At 44.5% G+C, this 27,223-nt stretch overlaps 2 protein-coding genes, 1 long non-coding RNA gene, 2 other non-coding genes and 1 pseudogene across 5 annotated transcripts; all 6 read left to right on the top strand.

The window, feature by feature from the left end:
* The first annotated feature begins 1,768 nt into the window (after window positions 1-1,768).
* On the top strand, window positions 1,769-9,661 carry ppp1r26 (protein phosphatase 1, regulatory subunit 26). Its single transcript, XM_067250770.1, has 5 exons — window positions 1,769-1,854; window positions 3,176-6,669; window positions 8,332-8,446; window positions 8,654-8,764; window positions 9,552-9,661. The coding sequence occupies exons 2-4, from the start codon at window positions 3,251-3,253 to the stop codon at window positions 8,750-8,752; spliced, it is 3,633 nt and encodes a 1,210-aa protein (XP_067106871.1). The 5' UTR covers window positions 1,769-1,854; window positions 3,176-3,250; the 3' UTR covers window positions 8,753-8,764; window positions 9,552-9,661.
* mrps2 (mitochondrial ribosomal protein S2) lies at window positions 9,261-10,635 on the top strand. The gene is made up of 3 exons (XM_067250209.1): window positions 9,261-9,285; window positions 9,808-9,928; window positions 10,086-10,635. The coding sequence occupies exons 1-3, from the start codon at window positions 9,261-9,263 to the stop codon at window positions 10,633-10,635; spliced, it is 696 nt and encodes a 231-aa protein (XP_067106310.1).
* Window positions 10,636-15,068: 4,433 nt separating this feature from the next.
* On the top strand, window positions 15,069-22,038 carry LOC136956308 (zinc finger protein ZFP2-like; annotated as a pseudogene).
* Window positions 22,039-25,599: 3,561 nt separating this feature from the next.
* Window positions 25,600-27,002, top strand: LOC136956221 (uncharacterized). The gene is made up of 2 exons (XR_010878217.1): window positions 25,600-26,335; window positions 26,788-27,002. It is a non-coding gene; the product is annotated as an uncharacterized lncRNA (long non-coding RNA).
* LOC136957070 (small nucleolar RNA SNORA17) lies at window positions 26,042-26,174 on the top strand. The gene has a single exon (XR_010878273.1). It is a non-coding gene; the product is annotated as a small nucleolar RNA SNORA17 (small nucleolar RNA).
* LOC136957069 (small nucleolar RNA SNORA17) lies at window positions 26,557-26,687 on the top strand. The gene has a single exon (XR_010878272.1). It is a non-coding gene; the product is annotated as a small nucleolar RNA SNORA17 (small nucleolar RNA).
* Window positions 27,003-27,223: the final 221 nt, after the last annotated feature.

Here is a 27,223-nt window from a genome sequence, read left to right as displayed (position 1 = left end):
TGGTCAGCTGGGGGTGTGGTCTGATGGGGCTGTGGTCTGCTAGGGGTGTGGTCTGCTAGGGGTGTGGTCTGCTGGGGGTGTGGTCTGCTGGGGGTGTGGTCTGCTGGGAGTGTAGTCTGCTGGGGGTGTGGTAGCAGGAGACTGAACAAGCTGATCAGGAGAGCCAGCTCTGTCCTGGACGGCCCTCTGGACCTCACTGAGGAGGTGGGTGAGAGGAGGATGCTGGTGAAGCTGACGTCCATCATGGACAACATCTCTCACCCCCTCCATGACACTGTGGGAGCACTGAGCAGCTCCTTCAGCTGCAGGCTGCGGCACCCAAAGTGTAAGAAAGAACGTTTCCGTAGGTCCTTCATCCCCTGTGCCATCAGACTATTTAGCAACATGTGCAATTATGTGTAGCTACACTGTCATTTATCACTGTAAACTGCCCCACAACAAACACTGTCTTTAGGTGTGTATTTTGTACATGGGTGTATATTTCTGCACATCCTTTGCATAGTTTTATATTTATATTTATTGATTTCTTCATAATTTTGTATTTAATTTCCAAGCACGATTTTCTATATTTAAATCGGTTGCTGTAACGATGAATTTCCCCAGTGTGGGATGAATAACGTCAATCAATCATTCAATAACATAAAATACCTGATGTATTGCAAATGTAAGCTCATTTGTGGCATTGCCACAAATTCCTTTGAACAAATGGTTAGATGTTCTTGAGTTGTATTCCTTCCATTGAAACTTGTCACACTGAGGTGGATTTGATATACTCATCAGAAGCTAGATTGACTTGACTATACCCTGACCAAGGAGAAATATCACGCCATTCTTCAGAGACAAGCTTTACCCTCTGGTTTGTATATTTTAGGAGAAGGATTCCTACCTCAGCAGCATAATGACACCAAACACACCCCAGATTTTGCAAGAGAACGACTTGAAGATGAACGAAGACCAAGAGGTCCTGACTGTCATTATCTTTTCTCCACAGTCACCTCACCACAACCCCCTTGAAAAAATGTTGGGGCACACACAAGGCTGAGAAGGCCAAGCATTCTGATTCATCACAAGTAGCTCCTATGATTCAAAGATTCAACTTTTCAACAGTAAAATATTTCACAGCGATTTAAAACCGTTACAACTAACCAACAAGAGCAACAAGTCTCTCAATAAGAGTCATTGTGATCCTGGAGGAAACTAACATCAGGCCCAGCCAAGCATTCCTACAAGTGAACAAGTGAATTAGTAATGAAATAATGAGTATTGCATTCTAAACAAGTTTAACATTGAAGTATCTTGACTAGTGGTCTCTGACTTTTGAACCCTGCTGCGAATGTACTGATAAACAGTACTGTGCAAAGGTTTTAAGCACCTCCTTCCATGAATATTGTCTCAAATACAAATATTTATGTCTTCTGTATTTGTGCGGCAGTATAAAAGTGAAATGTTGAGAAACTTTTTGTTTACTCATTCCATTGCATTACTAAAAGCATTTTTACTTTATCTTGCTATTACGCTTTTATTTGTGCCAAAACATTTTGCACAGTACTGTACTACATTTTACATTTACATTTGTAGTAGTTACATATATATATAAATTGGTGGTGTTTATAGTAAGTTTAAACTTTTATAAATTTACTGTCAACATATAACGATTAAGCCCCAAAGTTTTTATTTTGAAAGCTTTAGATACCCTGACAGAGGGATGGTGAACAGAACCTGGCAACCCTTGCTTAACCTCGTGCACTGTGCGCGTGTCCGTGTTGTGTGGATACTGAAATGTCTGAAGAATAGAAAGGATAGAAGCGATGCAGGGATGAATGATAATTTCAGTGACTGATTTACTACCATAAGGTAAGTTGAGACAAGTTAGTGTCCTTAATCTTAATTTGCTAAACACTCAAAACAAATGCTTACATGCTGCGTTGGTGCAGAACACAAAGGTTTTCTTCCCAGGAAAAAATGCCGGGGTTATTATGTGGAGGGCCCGCCAGTTGTGTCTTAGAAGTCGCCGAATAGGTAGTTCTACGGCGCAATGGGGATCTCAATATATCTCAGCATTAAGAAATAGAGAAACGTTTGAAAGGTTGGCGTGGAAAAATAAGACCGATTGTAATTGCCTCGACCGATGTTGTCAATGTAGATATGGTTCACGTTACGTGGCCGGGTAGCGGGGGAACATTGTTCACTCTTCGGTGTCTCCTAGCGATACACACCGGGCATCAATGCAGTCCGAGCCGCTAGAGGGATACGGGGACAGCCAGGGTGGCGTTGCCGCAGCCGAAATGGAGGAGCCAAGCAATTTTTCGAAACGAAACACGCAAAGGCTGTTATGAGACAGGCTGTAGAATAGAAAAGATGATTATTTTATTCAGGTGCAGCTCTACACAAATTGGCACTTTTAGCTAAAGTTACTGTACATTTTAGAGTCGATTGAAGCGGCTACTGTCTTTAAAGGAAACCTTTTTTGTGATAGTGGCTGTTGGCAGTTTTTCGGACAATGGCTGTCGGCTATGTGGCCATTTGATGTTTGCATACAGCCTATAGCCTATAACACTATTGGAAAGCAGCCTAAACAGTATTGTTATTAAAGAGTAGTACCTTAATAACTTGCTTAGAGGCCCAATTAAATTGAGGCATTTAATTTCTTCGTTCGCTCGGCCCTCCATCGTTTATTCACCTGAGGTAATATAATCTCTGGTTAGAACCTCGGTTGCAACATTAGGCCATATTCAGACTCTTTAGATGCAGCACTGCAATAGAACGCTGAGTTCAAGCTGCGCGCTACACATGACTACCCCGCTACACCTGCTAGTTTGATACTGTGCATCCGCGCATGACGTGCATAGGGAATCTAATAGGTTGAGTCATGCACGAAGTTGATCATGAATAATTACATTTATTCAAACTTTTTGGCATGCTACTTTGGCCTTTCACGAATTGTGATACTAAATGAAAGTCGTTTTTTGTGTGAAATTTGTCATTTCAAGTTACAAATCAAATCTCTATGATTTCAAATCTCATAATCTATGATTGTGAATAATACGATGTCCATTATCATATACAATGCCTGTTTAATGAAGTATAAGGCTGCTGAATGGAACATTTGTAATTGAATTGCAATGAAAAGGTATTGATTGATAGCTAAACGTTTTCTTCTTTTTGTCTCCCTAAGGTTTTAGAATGTGAGTGTGGTCAAAGGCAGAGACTGCACTCCTATGGTCCACAGACCTCCCAGCTGCACATTAGAATGTACTTGATGAACGTGCCTCCAGTTGCGCCTATTCACACAGAATGGAGAACCTGCGGCCCACCCAGAGGCTTTAGCCTACCGCTTTGCTTCAATGACTCTGACAGCGACCTGTCCTCCACTGGCACACCAATCCCTGAGAAGGTCCAGATGATCATAGAGAGCCTGAGAAGCACCCAGTCCTCACTCGAGATGGGCGACGAGGTCGAGGGAAATGTGTTATCGGCACAGGAGGCTCGACCCCAAGGCTGTAAGGCCCGAAGACAGGGAGGAGATCCAATGGCTGGACCCAAACCGAAATGCAGGGGTTCAACTGACCCCTTCCTGCCAGAAATATCCTCACCTGTCGGCTCCGGAAGCCAGGAGTCTGACAGTGATGACTCGGTAGACAGGGGGATTGAGGAGGCCATACAGGAGTACCTGAAGGAAAAAGATGGCTGCAAACGCAAGGCCGAGCTAGCCACCAATGTTCTCCAACCATCCAAGATCCCAAGGACAGATCAAACCTATCAAGACAATCCCAAACAATATTCAGAGAGCAATAAGGTATTGACTGCCAGCAACCAGGCTCCAAAAATCCTGAAAGCAGAGGCCCAAGCCGTCCCACTTGTCCCGTCTTTGAAAAAACTCACCAAGAGCAAGGTGCCTCTCAAAGAGAATCCTTTCAAGAGAGTGGACACGTGCAAAGTCACCGAAGTCCAAAAGATGTATCCTGGACCCGCCGTTGCGAACCCCGTGTCTGACAAAGTGACTAACCCTGCGGCCGTGGAGGAGGGGGAGGACTCTCCGGACTCCAGCAGTGACGACGGCATCGAGGAAGCCATTCAGCTGTACCAGCTGGAGAAGAAGGAAGATAGACACGAGCCAGGTGAGAGGGAAGCCTGTAAGCCTCTGGCTGTCAAAGAGGAAGACACTGACTCCAGCAGTGATGACGGTATTGAGGAAGCCATCCGCAGCTACCAGCTGGAGAAGCAGAATGAGAAGAAGCCTGTGCTCAAGCCGCCTTTACTCAAACATAAGCTTGTAAGCAAAGAACCATTATCATACCCTTCAGTGATCTCTAATAGTGCCCAGGAAATTAAAAGAAACCGCTTGTCCAGAAAGAAAAAGCCAGAGAAGGATGTCAAATCTCTGCTGCAGATGCGGTCTCCGTCCACCCTTATTAAGAATACATTTATGGTCAGCCATAAAGTCAAACGAAATCGAGGATCCAAGATGGAACCCTTACTAGAGCAGCCCACGTCAGCGACCCTGAAGGTCGCCACGACTACAACTGCTGAACTCATGTGTGCCGAGGCCATACTGGACATTTCAAAGGCAGTCATGCCAGAGGTCTTCAATCCCAACGTGAGCCTACCTGGCAGCAAGTGTCCACAACCTTCCCTCATTATCTCCTCCGAGTACCAAGGCAACGAAAGTGACGAAAGCTCTGTCGACAGCGAGGACGGGATAGAGCAGGAAATCAGAAAGTTTCTGGAACAGAAGGCTCAAATGCACAAACAAGGTCCCGATGACTCCACGTGTGCCTCAACAGGCCTTGACTTGGCCTGTGATGCAAGTGGTCCAGAGGGGGTCAACAGGCTCAGTCTGGAGGTGCTGAAACAGGGTCCGAAGAAACCCGGGAGGTCTGTGACGCAGAACAAAAAGCTGAAAAGGGACTGCAGCAGCAAGTTGGTTTCAAAGGAAGAAAGGGGGACTGATCAGAGAATTAAAGATCAGAGCATTCCAACGCCCTTAACAGAGCCCGTCAGAAGCTCAAGCCCGTCGGTGTCTCACCAGAGAGACACCCAACAGCTCATGGCTCAGTCGGAGAGGAGAGAGCAGAGTGACGGAGACAAGAGCAGCTCTCTGGACAGCGATGAGGATCTGGATACTGCAATAAAGGACCTGCTCAAGACTAAGAAGAAGATCAAGAAGAAAACAAGGGATCTGAAGATGAAGTCAAGGAAAGGCCTCAAAGAAGTGGATACCTTGCCGTCTAAGAGGCTCCCAGCTGAAGTCATATCCAAGCCTGCTGTGCTAAAGAGTATGACTGCTAACACCAAGGGTAGGCATGATAGCAAAGAGACACCTAGGTTGAGTAAAAGCACCCCACAGCACAAACAACTGAGCAATAAAAGAAAAGACTCCTTAGATCAAGCAAGTGAAACAGGTAGATCTAAAGGGAATGGAGTCCCAGAGAGCCAATCGGGTGACAGTAATCAGGTGATTGTCCAGATCAAGGAAGACAGTAGCTCGGTAGACAGTGATGACAGCATCGAGCTGGAGATCAGGAAGTTCCTGGCTGAGAAGGCCAAGGTTTGCACCCCAATGGGAACTGTGGGCACAGACGAGATGGGGAAATATGACATCATTGCAGGCACTGATCCACTCCCGGAGAAGGACATTAAATTGGAAAATCAGCTGGCTGAAATTCCAAAAGGGGACCATACCCAGTTCCTTGAATCCCATTGTTCTCCGCGTGCCTCTGTGCAGAAAGATAGCCAGGATGGAGGTATCTCTCTAAATACCTCCACTGCCTCTCCAGCCTACTCTAGCTCTGCCACCAACCTGCCCAGGAGTCCGTGCTTCACCCCAGCCTTTACCCACAGGTCCAGTCCTTTGGAGCCTGCAGATGGAGCCGGACCCGCTAGAACTCAGAAACTAAGAAGGTTCAGTTTCAGTTCAAGCCACAACAATTCCCAGAATATCCCATCAGAGGTGACGAGGTGCGGGGCTGTCCCAGGACATGGCACTCTACCCAGCACTGACTCAGACATTTTGCACGAGAGCCAGGCGATCCCCCCAACTGCTGATACAAGAAACAGAATCCAGAGCCCTAACCCATTCCATTCAACCTTAGCCAGAATGGGTGAGACTGCAGCAACCACCCTGTATCCATACCCATGTGGCGATGGCATCTCTCATCGGCGAAGAAACACTGACTCTGCCCGAGATGCACCCGTCACCGTCTGTCCATCTGCGAGGAGCAACCAACCTATAGTTCCTTTCCACTGCTCCCCAGAGATGCCTGTGTCTGCTGTCTCCCGCCCCCCTTTCATTGGTGCCCACCTCCCTCCCACTTCCACCAGGCAGCCTGCAGGGAGGTATTTCATGCAGAGCCTAGTACCAGGAGGTCACTGGGGTCAAGTCCCAACCCCGGGCCGGTCCCAGAGCAGCGTGGCGCACGTGTCCAAAGACCAGACCACGTTTGTTCCACTATCAGCTAGTAAGACCAACCACATCCAGGTCAGGAGCAGGGAGGCAAGCAAAGGGAAGGACAGGAGCTCCCCAGTATGGGGCGAGAGAGAGATTGGAAGGGAGAGCAAGAAGATAGAGGGCCAAGAAAAGATAGCGGGGGAAGGCGATTGTGTAGACGAGACCGAATGCGAGTCAGATGAAAGCAGAAGCCCAGTGAAGAAGCAGGGGTTTTCCACTTTGTAAGTACATGTATTTCCTCTTGTTTGTGAGGCCACATAGCATCGCAGACCAAGTTTGATTTGAGATACCATTGAGTTTGCCCTTGTAGTAGAAATTTAAGTGTAGCCTATTTTGTTTGTAGGTACCATGGGAATGTTGATACAGTATATAATGCATAAAGCTTTCATTTTATATGTTTGTACATTTATACAGCTATTTAAATCTTAAACAACGTCAAGATGTCAAGACTTTACTTTGTGCAGTTATGCCCTGAGATTAGTTATTCCATATTGAAATCACTGGAACGCCTGAAAGCAATACAAACCATCAACTGACATGAGGTTTGCATGAATCATTAGAATGGGCAAATCCATGCATATCTGTGTGTGGCCGTACACTTTTCATTAATCTCTGAACTGAGACAAATTGTTATCGGCACATTAATGTCAATTAATTGACATTGGTAGAAGAAGAAAAAAACATGTTGGTATGAATTCTCAACAATCAAACTATGGGGTGGTTATTTACCAGAAACACAGATGAACCGACATCTGGTGCTAAACGAACCAGTACAGTTCCACAATAAAATGGTAACTGGCTGTAGTACAATTCTGGAACCGAGTAACCTTTAACAGAAACTCAAACTAGACCTGTATCATGTGCGAATGACTACAGTTTGCTTGGCATTACAATGAAATGTGTTTGTTTGTTTTAATTTTGCCAAGTAGACACGTTTATTGTGATTGTCTAGCTCTGACTCCACACTCATGTAGGAATAATCATCAACTATGTTTAGCTGAAGCAGTCAAAGTTTAGCACCCATGTCCATTAAAACGGTTTAGTTTGTATTCAATTAGATGTGTCGGGTAAAATACAGTTGTATGTAGTGTCAGGTATGTTCCCTCCATTTCCTTCTACATGTGGCTGAGCTTATGTTCGTTTCAAATTTACAGTTTACAAGTTGCCGCACTGCCCATCTCAATAGCTCTGTCCCTCATTAGAATTCCACAGTCCTCACAGCAAATCCTTACAGCGCTCCTTGTAACTTCAAAATGCCAACTGGCGTTTTAAGTTATTGCTTTTTATTTTGACTGGTATATGGTTGAGTCGTTTTCCTTGAATTTCTTATGTGAAAAGAATGTTATTTATTTTTGTTTATGAAAAAATGAGGAAAAAAGACACTTACTGAACATGCTGTGCATCGCCAGTTTTCATAAATATTTTGCAGAAATTGAAACTTTACCCCTCCAGTCCGACACCCACTTTACCTTGTCAGAGGAGAGAAACTTTGACTGTATCTTTAAAGACTGTGTTAAAAAATGTGTAATAAAGAGTGAATTCCAAACATGTGTTCCCCTTTCATCGTAAAGCTCTATATGGGTCATTTATAACATGGAGTAACAGGTTTATAAAGGTTATTGTTTTAGCTTGTTGATCAGAACAACTCCCACCCCATCAGCATTTACCAAGCATTACATCCTCCATTTATTTTTCCTGTATTGTACAGAGTACATAACATGTAGAACAACCATGAAAAAACAACTTGCCATTGTTGAGAATATGCCATGGTTGTCCTACATGTTCTCCGTACAATAATATTAAAGAAATGGGGGATGTAGTGCTTGGTAAACTGTGTAAGAGGCTGTAGTCTGACTACCTCCACTGCTTTTCCCCTGCCCCAGGTCTCTGTCCAAAGCCATTGATCCTGGGGGCCTACCCAGCCCATACATCGCTCTCAACACAGAGGAGAGGAGCCAGGCGTTTCACAGGAGGTGCATGGCTCTAAAGGGACCACAGGTACACCACTAGAGAAAGTTCAATAAAAGGTTTATCTAGTTTGGATTTGATCAGAATCCACTCAGTCTTCTGGTCTAGAATGTAATAGAATGTAAACACAAGTGTAAATTGCGTAGAATATAATTTTACTGTCAAGCACTTAATCAACATCTGTTCTTAAGTATATTATCCAAATACCCCAGTAATTTAATGAATGTTTGTTTTTAGGAAATTGAGAATAAAGTTATTTTCATGAAGAGAAACGGGAAACCTGCAAAAAGACAGCTCAAGTTTCTCCCATCCTCAAGAGAAACTATTGGGCAGTAGATTGAAGAACAGGTTCTGATTTTATTTGTATTGTTGACCATTCATTGTTTGTGCAGTTTTGCTGTTTTATTTTTGATGAAAGAATTCCAGTTATGTTTTTCGTTTTTACAACCATAAATTTAAATATAAAATTAGTTTTGGGAACATAGGCCTACACTTGTTATACCGTTGTGTGGGGCAAAATCCTAATGTTTTTACGCCTAGGCAAGGAGCATGGTTTGTAACTTTTATAACGTCTGTAAATAAATACAGAAATTAAACGAAATGTGAAACTGAATTAAAATTTTTACATGAGGGGAAAGGAAACAAGGGACGACGGACCTTGTACGAACGTTCTAAAAAAAAAAATCGCTCCCGTCCTCCATTTCTAAATTTTAGCTTGGGAGTTGTAGTTCAGACTTTAACGTTCACATAATAAAGCAATGCGCAAGTACAGTCCCAGGGACTTCAACTCCCTGTTCAGCTCATTGACCTTCAGTGGGAGGGGACAGTCAGGGACTCAGCAAGCATGGCAGCCGGGACTCTTGCTAAAGGTATTTGATTACTCAAATTTGACTCTAACTTTAAGTTGAATCTACGTATGTGTTTGTTATTATTACACAACCCACTATGCACGTATGTAAGTAATGGCCAGTTGTACAAATACTATAGTAGTTAGCTTGCTACTGTACTAATGGCATCGCTAGCTAGCTTAGCTAGCTTGCAGTACCTTAATATTGTTATGGATCACTAGTTAGGTAGCCATCGCTTTTTCATAAGAATTTTTAAGACGAATTTCATGTTTTTGTATGAATTTCAGGGATGTGCGGACTCCGCAACCCACGGGTTTTGGCAGCACTACGTTCCTTCAATGGACCGTTTTATGCGACGGCTGCGGCTGTCAAATCACCTCTGGTGCCAACAAACAACATGGGTTGGTCATCCTGTCAATAATTATCAGCAATAAGATAAGCTACAATGAAAACTATATTCAAGACGTGTCCTTGGTTGCAAGTTTTCTCTTTGGTACGACTGTCATACAATTTGTATAGTAACGTGTATTTGTGGCTACACAGAAAAGCACCTGAACCAGACCTTGGAATCCTCTGACTACTTCCGCCTGTCCGAACTGTTCTCCTTAAAAGAACTATTTGATGCCAGAGTGCATCTTGGCCACAAGAAAGGCTGCAGACACAGGTAAGGTAGCCATGTCTTTCTCAGCAAGTTTGAATCAATTCGTTATTTGATGGGAGGGTCGGCATGCATTATAGAGTGTATTTCAGCGGTGTTGACTCATCATCTCTCAACTTTCTGAATGATCTTTTCGGTGTCTGTCCTTCATCTCTCTCCTTAGACTCATGGAGCCCTACCTGTTCGGCTCACGTCTGGAACAGGACATTATCGACCTGGATAAGACCGTGGAGCACCTTCAGGCGGCTCTGAACTTCACCGCCCATATAGCCTACCGTGGCGGCATCATTCTCTTTGTCAGCCGGCGCCGGCAGTTTGGCCACCTGGTGGAGAGTACGGCAAGGGACTGCGGAGAGTATGCCCACACACGCTACTGGCAGGGAGGGCTCCTCACCAATGCCCCTATCCAGTATGGGCCTGGGGTCCGCCTGCCGGATCTGGTCATCTTCCTTTCCACCCTCAACAACGTCTTTGAGCAGCACGTGGCCATCCGCGACGCGGCCAAGATGAACATCCCCACGGTGGGGGTGGTGGACTCCAACTGCAACCCCTGTCTGGTGACCTATCCGGTGCCTGGGAATGACGACACGCCGGCCGCCGTGGAACTCTACTGCCGCCTGTTCAAGACTACCATCAACAGAGCCAAGGACAGGAGGAAGCAGCTGGAGCTGCTGCAGGGCCTGTCTGCACCACCTCCGACACCAGAATCGTGAGAGTAAGAGGGAGAGAGAAACAGGACTTTGTCATAACAATTAAAAAAAAATGAATTCCTCTCTTTTTGGTTGAAAGATGCTCCTATATTGGCCTCAGTTAATCTAGCTGCTTTTGTGAAGGGTGGTCACTCCACCTGTTGTCTCTAGGGACATGAATGGGAAGGAAGGAAATCCAAGAGACAATATAGATACAGAACTGTTACGACCTTCAGCAACAACCTTGGTGTAATTGTACAGATTGCTTGAGATGTTTGTCAATTTCACGTTTTGTCCCCATCATTGTTATATCGATCATTCATAATTATACCCTTTTGCATCTTGTTCGATGCAGAGTATCTTTATTTTCTTTTTCAGTGCATTCACAAATGTCAAGTAAACTTTGCTAACATTTATTGTTTGTGTGGCCTTGTCAAATTATTTTCTAAACTATTTACCATGCCTTGGTCAAGAAACATGGCATTTAAAATGTCACAACTAACAATAAAGTACAAAGATGAGCAATGATATGAGAAGGAATTACGGGTACTATAGTTACACTCAACAGTAAAACAAAGACATGGCTCTGGCATGGCACTGCATTGTCTACGTCTCTGGTCGAGTGTACTTGAAGGGCTCAAGTTTTAACTAACCCGAGGGCCATGGGCTAGGGGTAAACTAAGGGCTAGGGGTAAGGGGTAGTATTGGGATTCGGCCCAAGTGTTAGACGCGTCCCTATCGATATTGGATCGCCTGATAGGGATCCAGTGATGGGGTGGGTCGAAGGTCGTCTGCCTGGGGGCACCGCCCCGACACCAGACAGGGACTTTCCCCCAAAGTTCAGAGGGGCGGGTGCTTTGGCCAAAAGCCTCGTTTTCCCCCGCCAAGCTCGGACTTCCACCTGTGCCCCCTACAGGGTCAGGCCAAGTCAATACTGCCAACTCCCCTCCCTCTACCGAGAAACTTATAGTAAATTATTATACAGTGTGTACTTTAAAATACAAAGGAACAACATTCTGTCCGAGAGAATAATTCAAGTAATTGGGAGCAATTAAATGTACATATATATGTATGCTTATTCTAGTATGCTTTAACTTAATGTAAAGAAATAATCTTCAAGTGCAATAGAAAATATAAAGACAGTTTTATATTATATTCCAGACATTGTCGGATAATGTCCGTTCAGGGGTGCTGTTTATTCATTTGTGCCAGAGGTGCTCGCCTTATCTCCCCCCCCCCCCCTCTCTCTCTCACTCTATCTTGCCTGTATGAATCTGGACAGGGAGACCCTGCACCTTTTCTTTGGTAATGTCAAATTAGCAGAAAGCACAAAAACAGAATCCCTATAAGAAAACTAACTACTTCCCAAAGGTGCAGGACCCCTTCTCTCTGTCTGGCGAGGTCAGCCAAGGAACTGATCTAAAGTCAGTTTGGTCATTTCCCTATGCATGGTAAAGGTTAGAACTCTGGGAGGGTGAACTGGTCCTATACCAGTGCCATATTCCAGTTCATACCCAGAACTAGAGTTTTTGCTCCTGCCAAAAATAGATAGATACTTATAGCCCCCAGGATCACATTCCCTCTAGCTAGGGCCCATTGGGTCATATTCCCTCTAGCTAGGCCCCATAAGATCATATCTCCTGTAGTTAGTCCCCATAGATTCATATCTCTTCTAGTTAGTCCCCATAGGATCATATCTCCTATAGTTAGTCCCCATAGGATCATATCTCCTCTAGTTAGTCCCCATAGGATCATATCTCCTCTAATATCGTGTGGTATAGGAGCTGCACAGACAGGGACCGCAAGGCCCTACGTAGTGTGGTCCGGTCTGCTGAGTTCATCATCGGCAGGAAGCTCCCTGCCCAACAGGACACCTACCACACACGATGCCTCAAGAAAGCTGGCAGGATTCTGAGACTGTTACCACCCATCATTTGTCTTTTTACCCTGTTGCCTTCTGGCAGGTGATACCGAAGCATTCGGTCTCGCACACACAGACTGGACAACAGTTTCTTTCCAAGGGCCATCAGGCTTCTGAATGAACATTGATATGGACATTGATACACTTCTCTGTCACTTTCAGCTACTGGTTGCACTATCAGCAATATTGCACTATTGTACTTCACTTGTCTTAGGTTAGTATAGGTTTATAAGGTTAGTATAGGTTATTATGTGTATTATGTGTACAGTATTTAGAGGTTTAGTATACTGTATTGAATACTGTATATTATTGTATATTAGGAGGTTTACTATATTTTTGCTTCTCATAGATGTAATCTATGTTCTGTGTACTTATATGTTATGTTATGCCAGGTTGCTTTGCGTTGTCTTGTCCTAAGAATTTCAGTGCCCAGTCTGACCCTGTGTTGTTCTGTGCTTCTGACAATAAAAGACTTGAACTTGAACTAGTTAGTCCCCTTAGGATTGTATCCCTTCTAGCTAGTCCCCATGGGATCGTATCCCTTCTAGCTCAATAGGAGAAGGTATGGAAGGAGAAGATCACACCTGCTTGGTCTCCTCCCCATCCCACAAAAACATGGTGCTGGTCTAAGTTGTTCATGTTCCTAATAGTCAAGTGAGAACGGGAGTCAGAAGTATAACAAAGCAGGACTGAAGCGGTGCTATCCACCTAGTCTGAGGTGCTACGGTAACCTGGTGCTCTTACAACAGGTCACACCACTTATGTCAATATGTGAAAGTTCTGTTTTTGTAAATCAGTTTAAAACCTTCAAATGATTTAAGAATAACTCACAGTTTTACACATTACTCTGAGGAGCCATTCTCTGGTGCCTGTGTACTCTATTTCCTTCTTGGAAAATATTTGCCAAATATCTCACAACTCTCCATGTCAAACTATTACAGGAGCCATCATACATTTAGCTTTCCATTGCATTTTTATGTACAATGTTGAGTTGTTCAATAAATACTTTTTAAACTGGGTTTGGACCTGTTGGTTTAAACACTTGCATACCCAATAAGAATATTTCTTTTTCTACAGCTTGCAGTGTTGCTATTTGTCCACTAGGTAGAACCAATATCTTATTTTATAGATGTAGGGACCTTGTTAAACATCTCCTGTGGGACACTGTCATCATGGTCAAAATGTGCACAAAATGTGCAACACAAATCATTGGTACATGTCGTAGATAATCCAATTATTATTTTGCTGCTAGAAAATGAACACATGTACATTTACACTACCTCGGCCCATGCTCTGACTAAAAGTCAGTGTTGGTAATTGACCCACACAGGCACGTCACTGCAAGTCATTGGTTGATGCTGCCTGAGAGGGTCAGGGGGATGACTGTGTCAAACCGCTTGTGCTCCTTTACATCTAACTACTCTGTCCTAGATAAACACCACGTTTTATATCATGAATAAATTGTTCATAAAGTGACAACTCACCTAACAGTATAACCTTTCCCTACTCGTGCTGTGCGGCTTTTCACTCTTCATCATGGACCTGTGACAGGCAGCCCTCACGGTGATCTCCCCTGTCAGTCCTGTATGCAGGGCTCTCAAGTCTCACGCATTCGCTCCCGCCGTTGGAGTTTTGCACCTGTAAAGGTAGTCTCGCGGTCCAGGGGTAGTTTACTTCTGACTAAATTGAACACTGGATTTTGAGTTTTTTAACACCCATTGACATTTCCCTGCTGTATGACTATGTTTAGTGTTAAGGTGTGTCAAACTGGGTAGTGGAGAATGATACAAGGTTAAACACCGGACCAAGTTATTTGTAGTTTAATAATAAGAAATGATGCAATCACAAGAATACACAATGAAAACAACACACCAGGATGTTCTTAGTCTAATACAGTGAATCAGTCGATGATGCCAATGCAGCTTCACAGAAACAGAGTCCCAGAATAGATCAAACGAAGGCCTTTGTTGAGAAAGTGGTCGTGACAGAGATCAGAGAGAGTTCTGCCCAGTCCAAGTTCTGTCTCCCTGTCCTCGGGAGACAGGTCTTGTACCCCCCTTGACAGGGAGAACTCTGATAGGTGGTTGGTCAGAAGAATATGGGGCGGGAATGTGGTTGTCCAATTAAATGTCCGGGGCGTTCATGGTGGCACATGGGGGGCAGTCCAAGGATCTGGTGATGTTCAGAGAGGGAGGGGGTGGAGAAGACCCACAGGTCTGCTCAGGGAGGGGGGCAGACAAGACCCACAGGTCTGAGGTAATCCAAGGGGGGGGGGGGTTCTCCAGGGGAAGGGAGTAGACCACCCCAAGGTCCTGATGGCGTGCAGGGAGATGGGAGCTGCGTCTCCAGGGAAGGAAGGGGGGGGTTGTGTCTCCAGGAGAAGGGGTGAGGCCGACCAGGCCATGGTCGATGATGTATAGGGGGAGGTGGGGCAGGGTCTCCAAGGGGATGCAGGTGGGGCAGGGTCTCCAAGGGGAAGATCATCCAGTGAGAAAGGGGGGGGGGGGGGGGGTAGGGGGGCAAGATCTCCAAGGGGATGCAGGTGGGGCAGGGTCTCCAAGGGAATGTGACCTCAGAACAGAGTAAATGAGAGCAAGGTAGGCAGACCGGCCGGTCCTGGAGTAGAGAAGAATTACAGTCCCAGCTTTACCTTATCTCTCATTTTGACACTCTGCTCCCAAGAGCTGAGTAGCCCATTGTGCTTGCATCAGTCCCTGAACCCACAAACTCAACTCCCATGTTGCTCACTTGACCTCGGCATTTTTGCATGCACACCTATTAGTGTGCAAAGTGTTACTTTGAAGGAAACATTTCAGCATGACCTCACTTACTCAGAAACATCTTGAAGCCTGATCCCATCTGTTCTTTAATAAATCAATTGATCACAATTGGATATATGTTTTAGTATTAAACATTGCACATTTGATGTACTTGAGGTAGTGATTGGTATAGCAGCATTGATTAGCAGTATAGTTATCATTCCTTCACATTAGCCTGTGTTCTGCACCTCTCTTTCACTAACCGTCTATGGAGGAGGGGATCCCTCACTTAATTGCTCCTCCCAAGGTTTCTTCAATTTTTTCTCCTCTCGTGAGTTTTTCTGGGAGTTTTTTTCCCTGGTCTTCCTTGAGGGTTTAGGTTGGTTGAGGTGAAGCCCTCTGTGACATTGCTTGTAAAATGCGCTATACAAATACATTTTGATTTGATTTGACTGATTTCATCTCAGGATTGGAAGACGTTATCAGAAGGTAGCTACTTACATTTAGCTGCTTTCATCAAGTTTAGTCGCACGTCAAGTACTTAACGTTAGTAATATGTAATTAAACTTATATAAATTTGTCTGTTGTGAAGTGAATGTCGCATTGTCAGGTTAGATAAAGTTAACCAGTCGACGGTACTAATGTGCTAGCTGCTGTAACAAAGTTAACTGCCAGTGTCACTACTGTAGCTGCAGAGTTGCTAGCTAATTATTTAGCTATGGCTATTCACAATACATGAATTAACTGTGGCTAGTGTGTGAAACGCACCTCAAAGTACAATGCAGATGAGGAGCCTTGAATATAATATATTACTGTATGTTCTGTCTATAGCCATCTCTCACTCTCTGTCTTTCTCTCTCTCCATCACTCCCCCCCAGCCCCCCAGTGGTGAGGTAGCGGGACCCAGCAAGGGGGCCCCACCCCCCCTGGAAGAGATGCTGAGTGAGGAGGATGGGGGGGGGCGGAGTCGGCCCCCCAGGAGAAATGTGATCTGAAATGTGATCTGTCAACTTCAGGTGATAGACGCTGGCTGTCAGTGTATCTCTTTGGGATTTCTGTGTTGCGTGTTAATCGGCCTTTAGAAGGAGTGGGGCTGAGGATAATGTGTGTGTGTACCAGGCCTGTCTAAGGCAGAGTGTGTGAGGAGGAGCAGGGCAGCAGAGAAGATCCAGTTCTCCAGAGTCAGGAACCTGAGAGAAAGACCAAGGGTCAACTACACTGAGGAGTCCAAAGATGACCACTACCTCTGTAAGATAGATACTACCTCTGTAAGATAGATACTACCTCTGTAAGATAGATACTACCTCTGTATGATAGATACTACCTCTGTAAGATAGATACTACCTCTGTAAGATAGATACTACCTCTGTATGATAGATACTACCTCTGTAAGATAGATACTACCTCTGTAAAATAAGTACTACCTCTGTAAGATAGATACTACCTCTGTAAGATAGATACTACCTCTGTATGATAGATACTACCTCTGTATGATAGATACTACCTCTGTCAGATAGACACTACCTCTGTATGATAGATACTACCTCTGTATGATAGATACTACCTCTGTATGATAGATACTACCTCTGTAAGTTAGACACCCTCTCTTTCTCCCTCCCTCTTTATCTCTCTCCCTCTCTCTTTCCCCTACTTTCTCTCCCTTTCTCCCTCCCTCTACCTCTATTGTATTTGTAAACGTACTGCCTCTCTCCTCCAGACTGTGAGGAGTGCAATGTGTTCTTCATCGAGGAGTGCGATCTTCATGGCGCCCCCCTGTTTGTCGCCGACACCTCTGCAGCCCTGGGGCTGACGGGCCGGGCCAGACTCACCCTGCCGCCCGGCCTGTAGGTCAGGAGGTCAAACATCCCCGGGGCCGGGCTGGGGGTGTTCAACTGTGGGGGGGTGGTCGCCAAGGGAACCCACTATGGCCCCTACGTGGGAGAAGTGAAGGAGGAGGAAGAGGCCATCAAGAACACCGTGAATCAGTTTGACTGTTCTCACTCTCCCAACTCCTTCAACTTCTCTTGACTCTTAACTTTGTTTCAACCTTTCATGTTCTGATCCCCCTCTACCTCCTCATCTCCCTCTCTCCACACCTCCTCCTCCTCCCATCCCCTCCTCCTCCTTCTCCCCCCAGGTATGTGAACTTTGCCTATAATGAGGAGGAACAGAACCTGGTGGCGTTTCAGCACCGAGGAGCCATCCTGTACCGCTGCTGCCGGCCACTGGCGCCGGGGGAGGAGCTGCTGGTCTGGTACGGAGAGGAGTACGCCAGAGACCTGGGCACCTCCTTTGACTACCCCTGGGACAACAAGAGGTCCACCAGAGGTACCTCCTCTTAGTGTCCTCCTCTCCTTTTCTCCTCTCTCCTCTCCTGACATATCTCCTCTCTTCTTATGTCTCCTCTGTCTTTTCTCCTCTTACGTCTCTTCCTCTCTCCTCTTCCCCCTCCGCTTCTCTCTCCTCCCTTCTCTTCTCCATTTCCCTCTATAGGAAGATTGGAGGGACTTGTAACATTGAGCCGCACAAGTCACTGACTGGAGATGTTCTTAACCTACAATATTATTGACCTTAACTCAATTCGTATAATAGAAGACTGATATACAAGACCATTTAATTATCAACAGTACATTCGTCTCTCTTCCTACCTCTAACAACCATTACACCCACAGACCAGGATTGCAAGCTGTTAATCCCTTCCCTTACCAAAGCTTGTCATTTTAAAACTATGATGTTTGTATTTAATTGTATTAAATTGTATTTAATTGTATTAACTGTATTTTTTTTGCTCTCTCTCTTTTCCAGGACCAAGGATAGAGTCGTCTCAGACTCAGGTGTTCTCCTGCTCCCAGTGTCCTCTCTCCTTCACCGCCCAGATCTTCCTCCACAAGCACATCAAGAGGTGCCACCATGACCTGTACGTCTCTCTGCTGAGGAGTGGAGAGATAAGACCAGAGACTCTGTCCTTCTCTCCACCACGCCCCAACACCACTTCCTCCCTCCCCCCGGTCCCCACCCAGGGAAGCATGAAAACGGAAAAGGCCAGACATCACCACTGTGACCAGTGTGGGAGAGCTTCAGTCAGTCAGGACATTTAGATAGACACCAGCGTGTTCACTCAGTAGAGAAGCCGTACCACTGTGACCAGTGTGGGAAGAGCTTCAGTAGGTCAGAACACTTAAAGAGACACCAGCGTGTTCACTCAGGAGAGAAGCCGTACCACTGTGTCCAGTGTGGGAAGAGCTTCAGTCATTCAGGAGTCTTAGAGACACACCAGCATGTTCACTCAGGAGAGAAGCCGTACCACTGTGACCAGTGTGGGAAGAGCTTCAGTCATTCAGGAAACTTAAAGAGACACCAGCGTGTTCACTCAAGAGAGAAGCCGTACCACTGTGACCAGTGTGGGAAGAGCTTCAGTCATTCAGGAAACTTAAAGAGACACCAGCGTGTTCACTCAAGAGAGAAGCCGTACCACTGTGACCAGTGTGGGAAGAGCTTCAGTCAGTCAGGAGTCTTAGAGACACACCAGCGTGTTCACTCAGGAGAGAAGCCGTACCACTGTGACCAGTGTGGGAAGAGCTTCAGTCATTCAGGAAACTTAAAGAGACACCAGCGTGTTCACTCAAGAGAGAAGCCGTACCACTGTGACCAGTGTGGGAAGAGCTTCAGTCGGTCAGCACATTTAAAGACACACTTTTGTTCTGGCAACACTAGAGATCCTGAACTCTAGATCTCACTTAATAATTAAACATAAATGAACATAGGAAATATATGTATTTGTATTCATTATTTAAAGTATAATTGTACATAAGATGTTTGATTTATAACAAAAATGTATATTGTAGCCTTTATAAATGTAAACATTAAATACAGGCTATGTGCGATTATTTCATTGTTTATTATATAATTGTATAATAATTAATTCTGTATGACTTGATATGTATTTTACTTATAAAAATAAACTTAAATAACATGCTATGTTATGTGATGTAGACAATAAGAAAAAAGAAAAAATAATTCTACCGTCTAAGATGTTTCTGTCTGATCTATACTGTGAGCATAATGTTGTTATCGTACCTCAAGCCTTATTTCCATATTCACGTTGTGTTTATGTGACTGTGTTACATCAGGATGGGAGAAATGATGATCAAAGAGGCACCAGAACAATATTCATGCTTTAATTAAAAACTGTTCATTACATTATGAAAACAATCCCACTTCCCTCCCCAATTAAACACAGTAATAATTATTAAAGCTGTCTCTCCGCCACTTCCCAGAAATGCTGTTCTGCTTGAATACTGTAATATTCTAGTGTCGTCACTCAACGTAATACATTCGTGTTTGGTTTGCTCCAGCTGGAGTTTGATACTTTTGTAGAAAATCAAGACGTCCGTAGAAGGTAGTAGAAAAAAGGAGTCAAAGACAAAATATCTTTCAACAGCCCAAGGCAGCTTGATGGTTTTATTTTGGCAAGGCAAATGCGCATTCACAAGACATACGAAAAAGAGAAAGACCAATGCCCCAAAACTCATGTTTTATAGGCTAAATGAGAATAATCCCCTGCCCTGCATGATATGACGGCCCTATCTCGGAAAGTTTCTAGACTTCCTAGTAATCTGACTTCCTCCCCACTCCTTTACCTTGTATGCACTGTTTTGGCCAGTAAAGATGTTGATGAACTTCTCCACAGCTGAATCCCCCATCTTTCAAGTACTCCCCCTCCAATGTCCCAGGCCTGTGTCCTTGGATACCATCATAACCGACTCTGCTTCTCTTCTCTATCATTCCTAATTCGGCCCTGGTTCAGCACAGCCGATCACTATTGGCAATGGAAGTGGTCCCTTGAGATTGAGTTCTCAACAACTTCGCTCATCCTTTCCTGACAGGCCCTCTTGAGCCTAACGACCCCACCATAAGCTGTAATGCAATAACGGCCTATGTTTCTAAGGATACCATTTCCTTTCTCATACTTAGTTTTGCCAAATGAAGTCCCCCCTCAGACATTCTCTTCTGTTTGGAGAAAAACAGTTTCAAGCAGAGTTTATCAACTGCTCAGTGATTTTCACCTACGCAGTTAGGAGTCAGCCATTTTAGGCCCCAGAACCTAACCTGGGGTAACCTTTTCTAGTTTGCCTTGCCACCCCATAATCAATTTCCAACGACAATACACAGGGCTGTCACAAAATACACCAAGGAGGAAGACCGACCAACACATGTTTATAGTGGAAAAAGCAGTTTTCTTTGATATGTTTACTGAAATAACGTGTTCCTATAATTGTTCTTATTAAAGGCTCAATCTAATACTATTGGGCTTGAAAACAAGCGCTCTATACCCAAGGCAGAACCGTCGCATGGGTAGTGTGGTGGGAAATTGATTATTGGGAAGGTGGCAACCGGAGAAGTGTACATGGGGTCAGAGATTTTGGGGCCTAAGACGGCGGACTGAGGCCTACGCAGTTAAGAATTACACTCAGTAACAGGATCAAACCAGAACAGGGAAGATGTCTAGTGAGGAGTTGGTTTGGCAATCTTAGGATGGGGAAAAAGTGTGTGTTTTGAATAATGTGGCCTGTTATAAGTAAAAACTTGCATAATAGGGGGTTTGCTAGACAATCAACAGGATGTGGACTCCTGTCTGAAAAGAGGAGGGGGTCTGAAGGGATACATCTGGTGTGGTGGAACAATAGCTGTATCTAAAGGGGTTGAAGTCACGCATTAGGAGTAGAAGTCACACATCCAAAGTAACAGGTCCTGCTGACCAAAGCCAGATTCAGGAGAGATGGAGGATGTAGGAACGGGTTAAGCATGACGTGGAGAGACTGAGAGTTGGGGTGAACTGGAGTTGAGAGAAAATGAGGACATTGACAGTGAGGGATTTCTGGGGGCTTTGGAGGAGAGAAAAGTTGATCAACACTTTAAGAGCCAGGGGATGCGCACGCAGTTTTGAGGTGGATAGGAGCTGGTTAAAGAGCCTTCTAGAATGTTCTAGAAGGTTATGTCATTGTATCAGACAGGGCGGGGGTCTGATCCTCATATTTGTCTATATAATGAGATGTCCAAGGAAATGTGAGGGCCTTTTGAACCTTCCGTGTATGTATGCTGCATCTGCGTTGCTGAATAAACCACCAATTCATCTTGACTTTTGAAAGATATTCTGTCTCAGACTTTATTTTTGATAATCCTTCCTTGAAGAGCTTCAGAGATTCAGGAAACTTAAAGACACACCAGCGTGTTCACTCAGGAGAGAAGCCGTACCACTGTGACCAGTGTGGGAAGAGCTTCAGTCAGTCAGCACATTTAGAGAGACACCAGCGTGTTCACTCAGGAGAGAAGCCGTACCACTGTGACCAGTGTGGGAAGATCTTCAGTCAGTCAGGAGTCTTAGAGACACACCAGCGTGTTCACTCAGGAGAGAAGCTTTACCACTGTGACCAGTGTGGGAATGAAACATATATGAACATGTATGTATTTGTATTCATTATTTAAAGTAAGATATTTTATTTATACTGAAAATGTATATTGTATATAAATGTCAACATAAAATACAGGCTATGTGCGATTGTTTCATTGTTTATTATATAATTGTTCTGTATTGTTCTGTATGACTTGATATATATTTTTATTTTAAACATAAACTGAAATAACATGTTATGTGATGTAGACAATAATAAAACATATTGAATGCTACTGTCTTAGATGTTGATGTCTGATCTATACTGTGAACATAATGTTGTTATCGTACCTCAAGCCTCATTTCCATATTCCCGTTGTGTTTATGTGACTGTGTTACATCAGGATGGGAGAAATTATGATCATAGAAGCACCATAGAAGTCTCAAGTCCTCCACCATCATCCCTGTGCCCAAAAAGCCAAGGCCAACAGGACATAATGACTACAGACCCGTCGCCCTGACCTCTGTGGTAATGAAGTCTTTCGAGCGCCTGGTGCTGGCACACCTTAAATCCATCACTGACCCTCTACTGGACCCCCTGCAGTTTGCCTACAGAGCCAACAGGTCTGTGGACGATGCAGTTAACATGGCCCTCCACTTCACCCTACAGCACCTGGACTCCCCAGCATCCTATGCCAGGATCCTGTTTGTGGACTTCAGCTCTGCCTTCAACACCATCATCCCCGCCCTGCTTCAGGACAAGCTCTCCCAGCTGAACGTGCCTGATTCCACCTGCAGGTGGATCACAGACTTCCTGTCTGACAGGAAGCAGTGCGTTAAGCTGGGAACACAAGTCTCTGACTCCCGGTCCATCAGCACCGGATCACCTCAGGGCTGCGTCCTTTCTCCTCTGCTCTTCTCCCTGTACACCAACAGTTGCACCTCCAGTCATCCGTCCGTCAAACTCCTGAAGTTTGCGGACGACACCACCCTTATTGGGCTCATCTCTGGTGGAGACGAGTCTGATTATAGGTGGGAAGCGGCCAACCTGGTGACCTGGTGCAGCCAGAACAACTTAGAGCTCAATGCTCTTAAGACAGTGGAGATGGTTGTGGACTTCAGGAGGAACACAGCCCCACTCACCCCCATCACCCTGTGTGACTCCCCAGTCAACACTGTGGAGTCCTTCCGCTTCCTGGGCACTATCCTCTCCCAGGACCTCAAGTGGGAACTGAACATCAGCTCCCTCATCAAGAAAGCACAACAGAGGATGTACTTCCTTCGGCAGCTGAAGAAGTTCAACCTGCCAAAGACAATGATGGTGCACTTCTACTCAGCCATCATTGAGTCCATCCTCACCTCCTCCATCACCGTCTGGTACGCTGCTGCCACTGCCAAGGACAAGAGCAGACTGCAGCGTATCATCCGTACTGCTGAGAAGGTGATTGGCTGCAATCTGCCTACCCTCGAGGACCTGCACACCTCGAGGACCCTGAGGCGAGCGAGGAAGATTGTGGCCGACTCCTCCCACCCTGGACACTCCCTGTTTCAGTCACTCCCCTCCGGCAGAAGGCTGCGGTCTATCAGGACCAATACCTCACGCCACAAAAACAGTTTCTTCCCTTCCGCTGTGGGCCTCTTCAACAAGGCCAAGGGACCACACTGACTCAAATGACTTATTGCTTAAAACACACTGCTTTTGCACTGCACCACAACATGGTATCTTGTACATTTGTATTTTTTGTAATATTTGTATTTTTGTATTTTTATATTGTAATTTACGGCAACTTATATTTATCCCACTTAGTACTGCTAGTTTATGTACCCTTAGTATAGTTAGTCCACATATTTAAATTTTAGGTATATGTTTATTGTATGCACCTTCCTGCCAAAGCAAATTCCTTGTCTGTGCAAACTTTCATGGCGAATAAATCCCTTTCTGATTCTGATTCTGATCAGAACAATATTCATGCTTTAATTAAAAACTGTTCATTACGTTATGAGAACAATTCCACTTCCCTCCACATTTAAACACAGTAATAATTATTAAAGCTGTCTCTCCGCCACTTCCAAGAAATGCTGTTATTCTTGAATCCTGTAATATTCTTAAGTGTCGTCACTCAACGTAATAAATTTGTGTTTGGTTTCCTTCAGCTGGAGTTTGATAGACAGGGCTTTCACAAAATACACCAAGGAGGAAGACCCATCAACACATGTTTATAGTGGAAAAAGCTGTTTGTTTGCTTGTTAAGTACCTTTTCTAGGTGCTGTGAATCGTTTATTTTAATCATGTTAAAATGGTGGTCACCCAACTTCTCACAGGTAAGGGCAAGACAACCACTAACTACAACCTCCCACGGGAGTGCACCCGCAATTACTTCCCCACATGCAAGTGCTTTGTGTTCCTGCCCCCTACTTCCCCTGAGAACATGGTTCGACTGGAGTCCATAGATGAGAAGGAGCTCTGACCAAGGCTTCAGGGAGACCACAGATACTTTCTGCAAGTACATTTTCCAGATCAGCCGTGTGAAAACTGTCAGAGGGGGCTTTGTAGTTTCTGGTAGAAGTAAGCCAGATAAGTTAGCTACTACAGCATGACATACCATACATAGTCAATAGAAATTCAATCAGTTGAGCTACTCTAAGAGAAATAATGAAATACACGAAAAGAATGAATGCAATACACGTTTCATGATTAATTCTTAATGATTTGCCTATGGGAATCAGTCAGTCTGAAATATTGGTCAATGCTTGCAGTACTTTGTCAAAATGTACTTGGAGACCATCGCTCAGGGTGGAGTTCCCTGTCTGGAGAACGTGGTGCTGGCCAAGGCCCAGATAGAGAACCAGGCAGCGGTGGAGGAGGGGCTGAAGCTGTACCAGAGCTGCATGGAAATGCAGAAGACCCGGTTCCCAGTGGACATGGACCAGATGTCAGATCAACACCAACACGCTGACCAGCAGTCACCCAAGAGTTCATGAACCATTCCTTCAAAGATGACCATTCTTTAGCCTACTTTAACTGTCCTTGAGGGTTAATCATTGTCCAGGAAATATGCATAACATTTTATTACACTGTTTTCTATTTCTATCATTACATGGTCATAATCACCTTGTGTGTTGTCAGTTATTGATGATTCAATAAAAAATCAAACTGTACAGTATGGCAAGATTAAATGAAGATGCAGAACAAACTACTTGTTTGCAAGTAGTGTGTTGTCATTACATTTAATGACAACACATGAAGGGTATAAAGAGATTCTTAAATTGGAGTACAGCTCTGGTTGCATCTATGTGCCGATTGATTTACCAGATGGACTTTCTGTTGATGATGACAAATATGCAGCACTCACCATTAGAAATGCACTGCATAAACTATGAGTAAATTGTGTCGGTCAAACTGCAGAGTATTACAGTATAACCATGCTTCTGGGGCGTTAGACATACAGTCCTACTGGGGCACAGGCCCCTATTCATAACCCTGTGTTTTCTTTCAAGCTTTCTGCGCACAATGCACTACTAGGCTATAGAAACTCGACACCTGGACTTCTGTGTGCGTGCTGCAGTGGCTATTTGGCAAGCTCAGAACAGCGCGCTGACATGGAATTCTGCGGGTATCGGTTTGTGTTTTCGGTTAAACAGCTTTGATTTTACAAGCGTTGATTGGGATACGGCGTATATTTTTCCGGGATTGTCAATCTAAATGAATGCACTGACTAATAAAGTAAATTGTTGGCACAGCAGATTTAAGCGTCTAACAATATTGAACTGTGCCTTGGACAACTGGTGCTGGGAGCTAGTTCGACAACTTGCTGAGCGCGTCGTTAAAATTGTCCCTCAATGTTTGCCGTAGGTCTTACTATAAATTCTCGATACACCCCCTCTTCTGTCCTTCATTCCTGTTGTAATGGTGAGTGCTGTAAAGTGCTTGAATTTGTCCCAGTAAAAGAGTAAATTGTGATTAATGTTTTTGTTGTAATTGAAGTGAACGTTTGTAATCAAAGTTTACGTTTGTGTAACATCTGTTAGTCTTGTGCATGCTTTGTAGCAAATGCTTTTATTTTGAGATTTGTCTGTCGGTGTACAATGTAGCAATGTTTTGGGCAAGTTGTTACAACCGTATAAGTTAACGATCTTTCTTGTTAGTGTTATGTGCCAACACTAGTGTGTTTAGCCACATTACGACACAATTATGGTAGCAGTTGTGGCCACGTGGGTAACATGGATGCTAATTCAGCTTTAGGCCTACAGGAGATTTGTTCGCTGGAGACAGTGTTGCTGCATTTCCTTAGCGAAGTTATTTTCAGTGCATAGTTGAATAATTTAGTTTAGTAAAACAGGTCCAAGTGTTGGATAATGACTGCCACTAGAGGCGTTGCAGCGCGGTTGTTTGTATCGTGTCTGTGTCATTAGATGGCGGAGATGGATGTGTCATTTGTCTCCCAGTGCCCTTGCATTCATTCGGGCATTCTGAGACTTGTGTCGCTACATTGTTTCATTCGCGGTTCTTATTACGGTGTATGGCAATATTGCGTGTTCATCCACTACTTCAATTCATTACTTCCCAGGTGTATCTCGGATTTCCCTGAGTGCCAAGAACAGCGGAAGCCACCATGATCCTACTTCCAGTTATCGAACTTGATGTTCCTTAAAGTAAGCCTCATGTTGAAACTACAAGCATCTTATTTGGCTTGAAGTGCTAGTTAGTCTCTTGCCTCATGAGACCTAACTCTAGCTCCGATGCCACTGTTGTGCAGAAAGGGCAAACAGAAACTGTCAACTGCCCTGTTCAACCGAGCCAGAGTGGCCTATATATATAAAGTAACTTGCATATGATTGTATCACTGTTGCATGCACCCGTTTACTCATGTCTATCTGCCCCTTGAGGCGTTGCAGTCCGACTGAAGTGTCGAGCCTGTGTCATAAGGGGCGTAGATTATCAGGGCCATGTCTACGCTGAGGACTTAGAACAGTGGGTTCTTGGAGTGATTGATGGCTCCGACAACTGGTCAAGTGGATGCCTTTATGAAATTCTTTCAGCATAGGTTGTTGGAACTGGTTTGCCTGTAACTGATTAGTCATTTTTTTTGTCCTGGTCTTGACAGGTGGGATATTCAGCAGCAGCTCAACTTGGTAGGTATTCACAAAGCTCAGTTAACATAAACTTTGTCTGAGTTTTAGACTCAATGATCTGTACTAAGTGTTTTTTTCAGAAATGTCATTTCCTGTAGTGCTCATGATGGACCCTCCTTGTGCCTGGCCTCTCATGAGACCTTGTGTGCATGTAAACCTGTGAAAAATAAAAGACTGGGTCACCCTTCTCTGCATGTTTCTCTTCTTATTGGTCAGATTTTCACATCAATTGGAAATGTGTTACATTTCTCTTGCCATCAAATGTTTGCTGAACAAGTCTCGGATGACAAAAGCTGAGCACCGAGCAGTATTTTGTAGTTGTGTAACTTCCCTGGTATGAAATTCCAGAGTAAGGTGAGGGATGTGGTACACTAATAAGGAGAGGGGTCTGTCGACCTGAGTCAGGAA

This window comes from Osmerus mordax, chromosome 14 (assembly GCF_038355195.1).
Source record: "Osmerus mordax isolate fOsmMor3 chromosome 14, fOsmMor3.pri, whole genome shotgun sequence".
NCBI lineage: Eukaryota > Metazoa > Chordata > Actinopteri > Osmeriformes > Osmeridae > Osmerus > Osmerus mordax.
This window is presented reverse-complemented; position numbering and strand designations above follow the sequence as displayed.

What these genes read in the sequence shown, in the direction of transcription:
- ppp1r26 (XM_067250770.1), top strand. Translation starts at nt 3,251, where the DNA reads ATGTACTTGATGAACGTGCCTCCAGTTGCGCCTATTCACACAGAATGG. An exon ending in AAGCAGGGGTTTTCCACTTT is followed by an intron (nt 6,670 to 8,331) that starts GTAAGTACATGT and finishes CCCCTGCCCCAG; the next exon opens with GTCTCTGTCCAAAGCCATTG. An exon ending in TGGCTCTAAAGGGACCACAG is followed by an intron (nt 8,447 to 8,653) that starts GTACACCACTAG and finishes GTTTGTTTTTAG; the next exon opens with GAAATTGAGAATAAAGTTAT.
- mrps2 (XM_067250209.1), top strand. Translation starts at nt 9,261, where the DNA reads ATGGCAGCCGGGACTCTTGCTAAAG. An exon ending in AGCCGGGACTCTTGCTAAAG is followed by an intron (nt 9,286 to 9,807) that starts GTATTTGATTAC and finishes GTGGCTACACAG; the next exon opens with AAAAGCACCTGAACCAGACC. An exon ending in AAGAAAGGCTGCAGACACAG is followed by an intron (nt 9,929 to 10,085) that starts GTAAGGTAGCCA and finishes CTCTCTCCTTAG; the next exon opens with ACTCATGGAGCCCTACCTGT.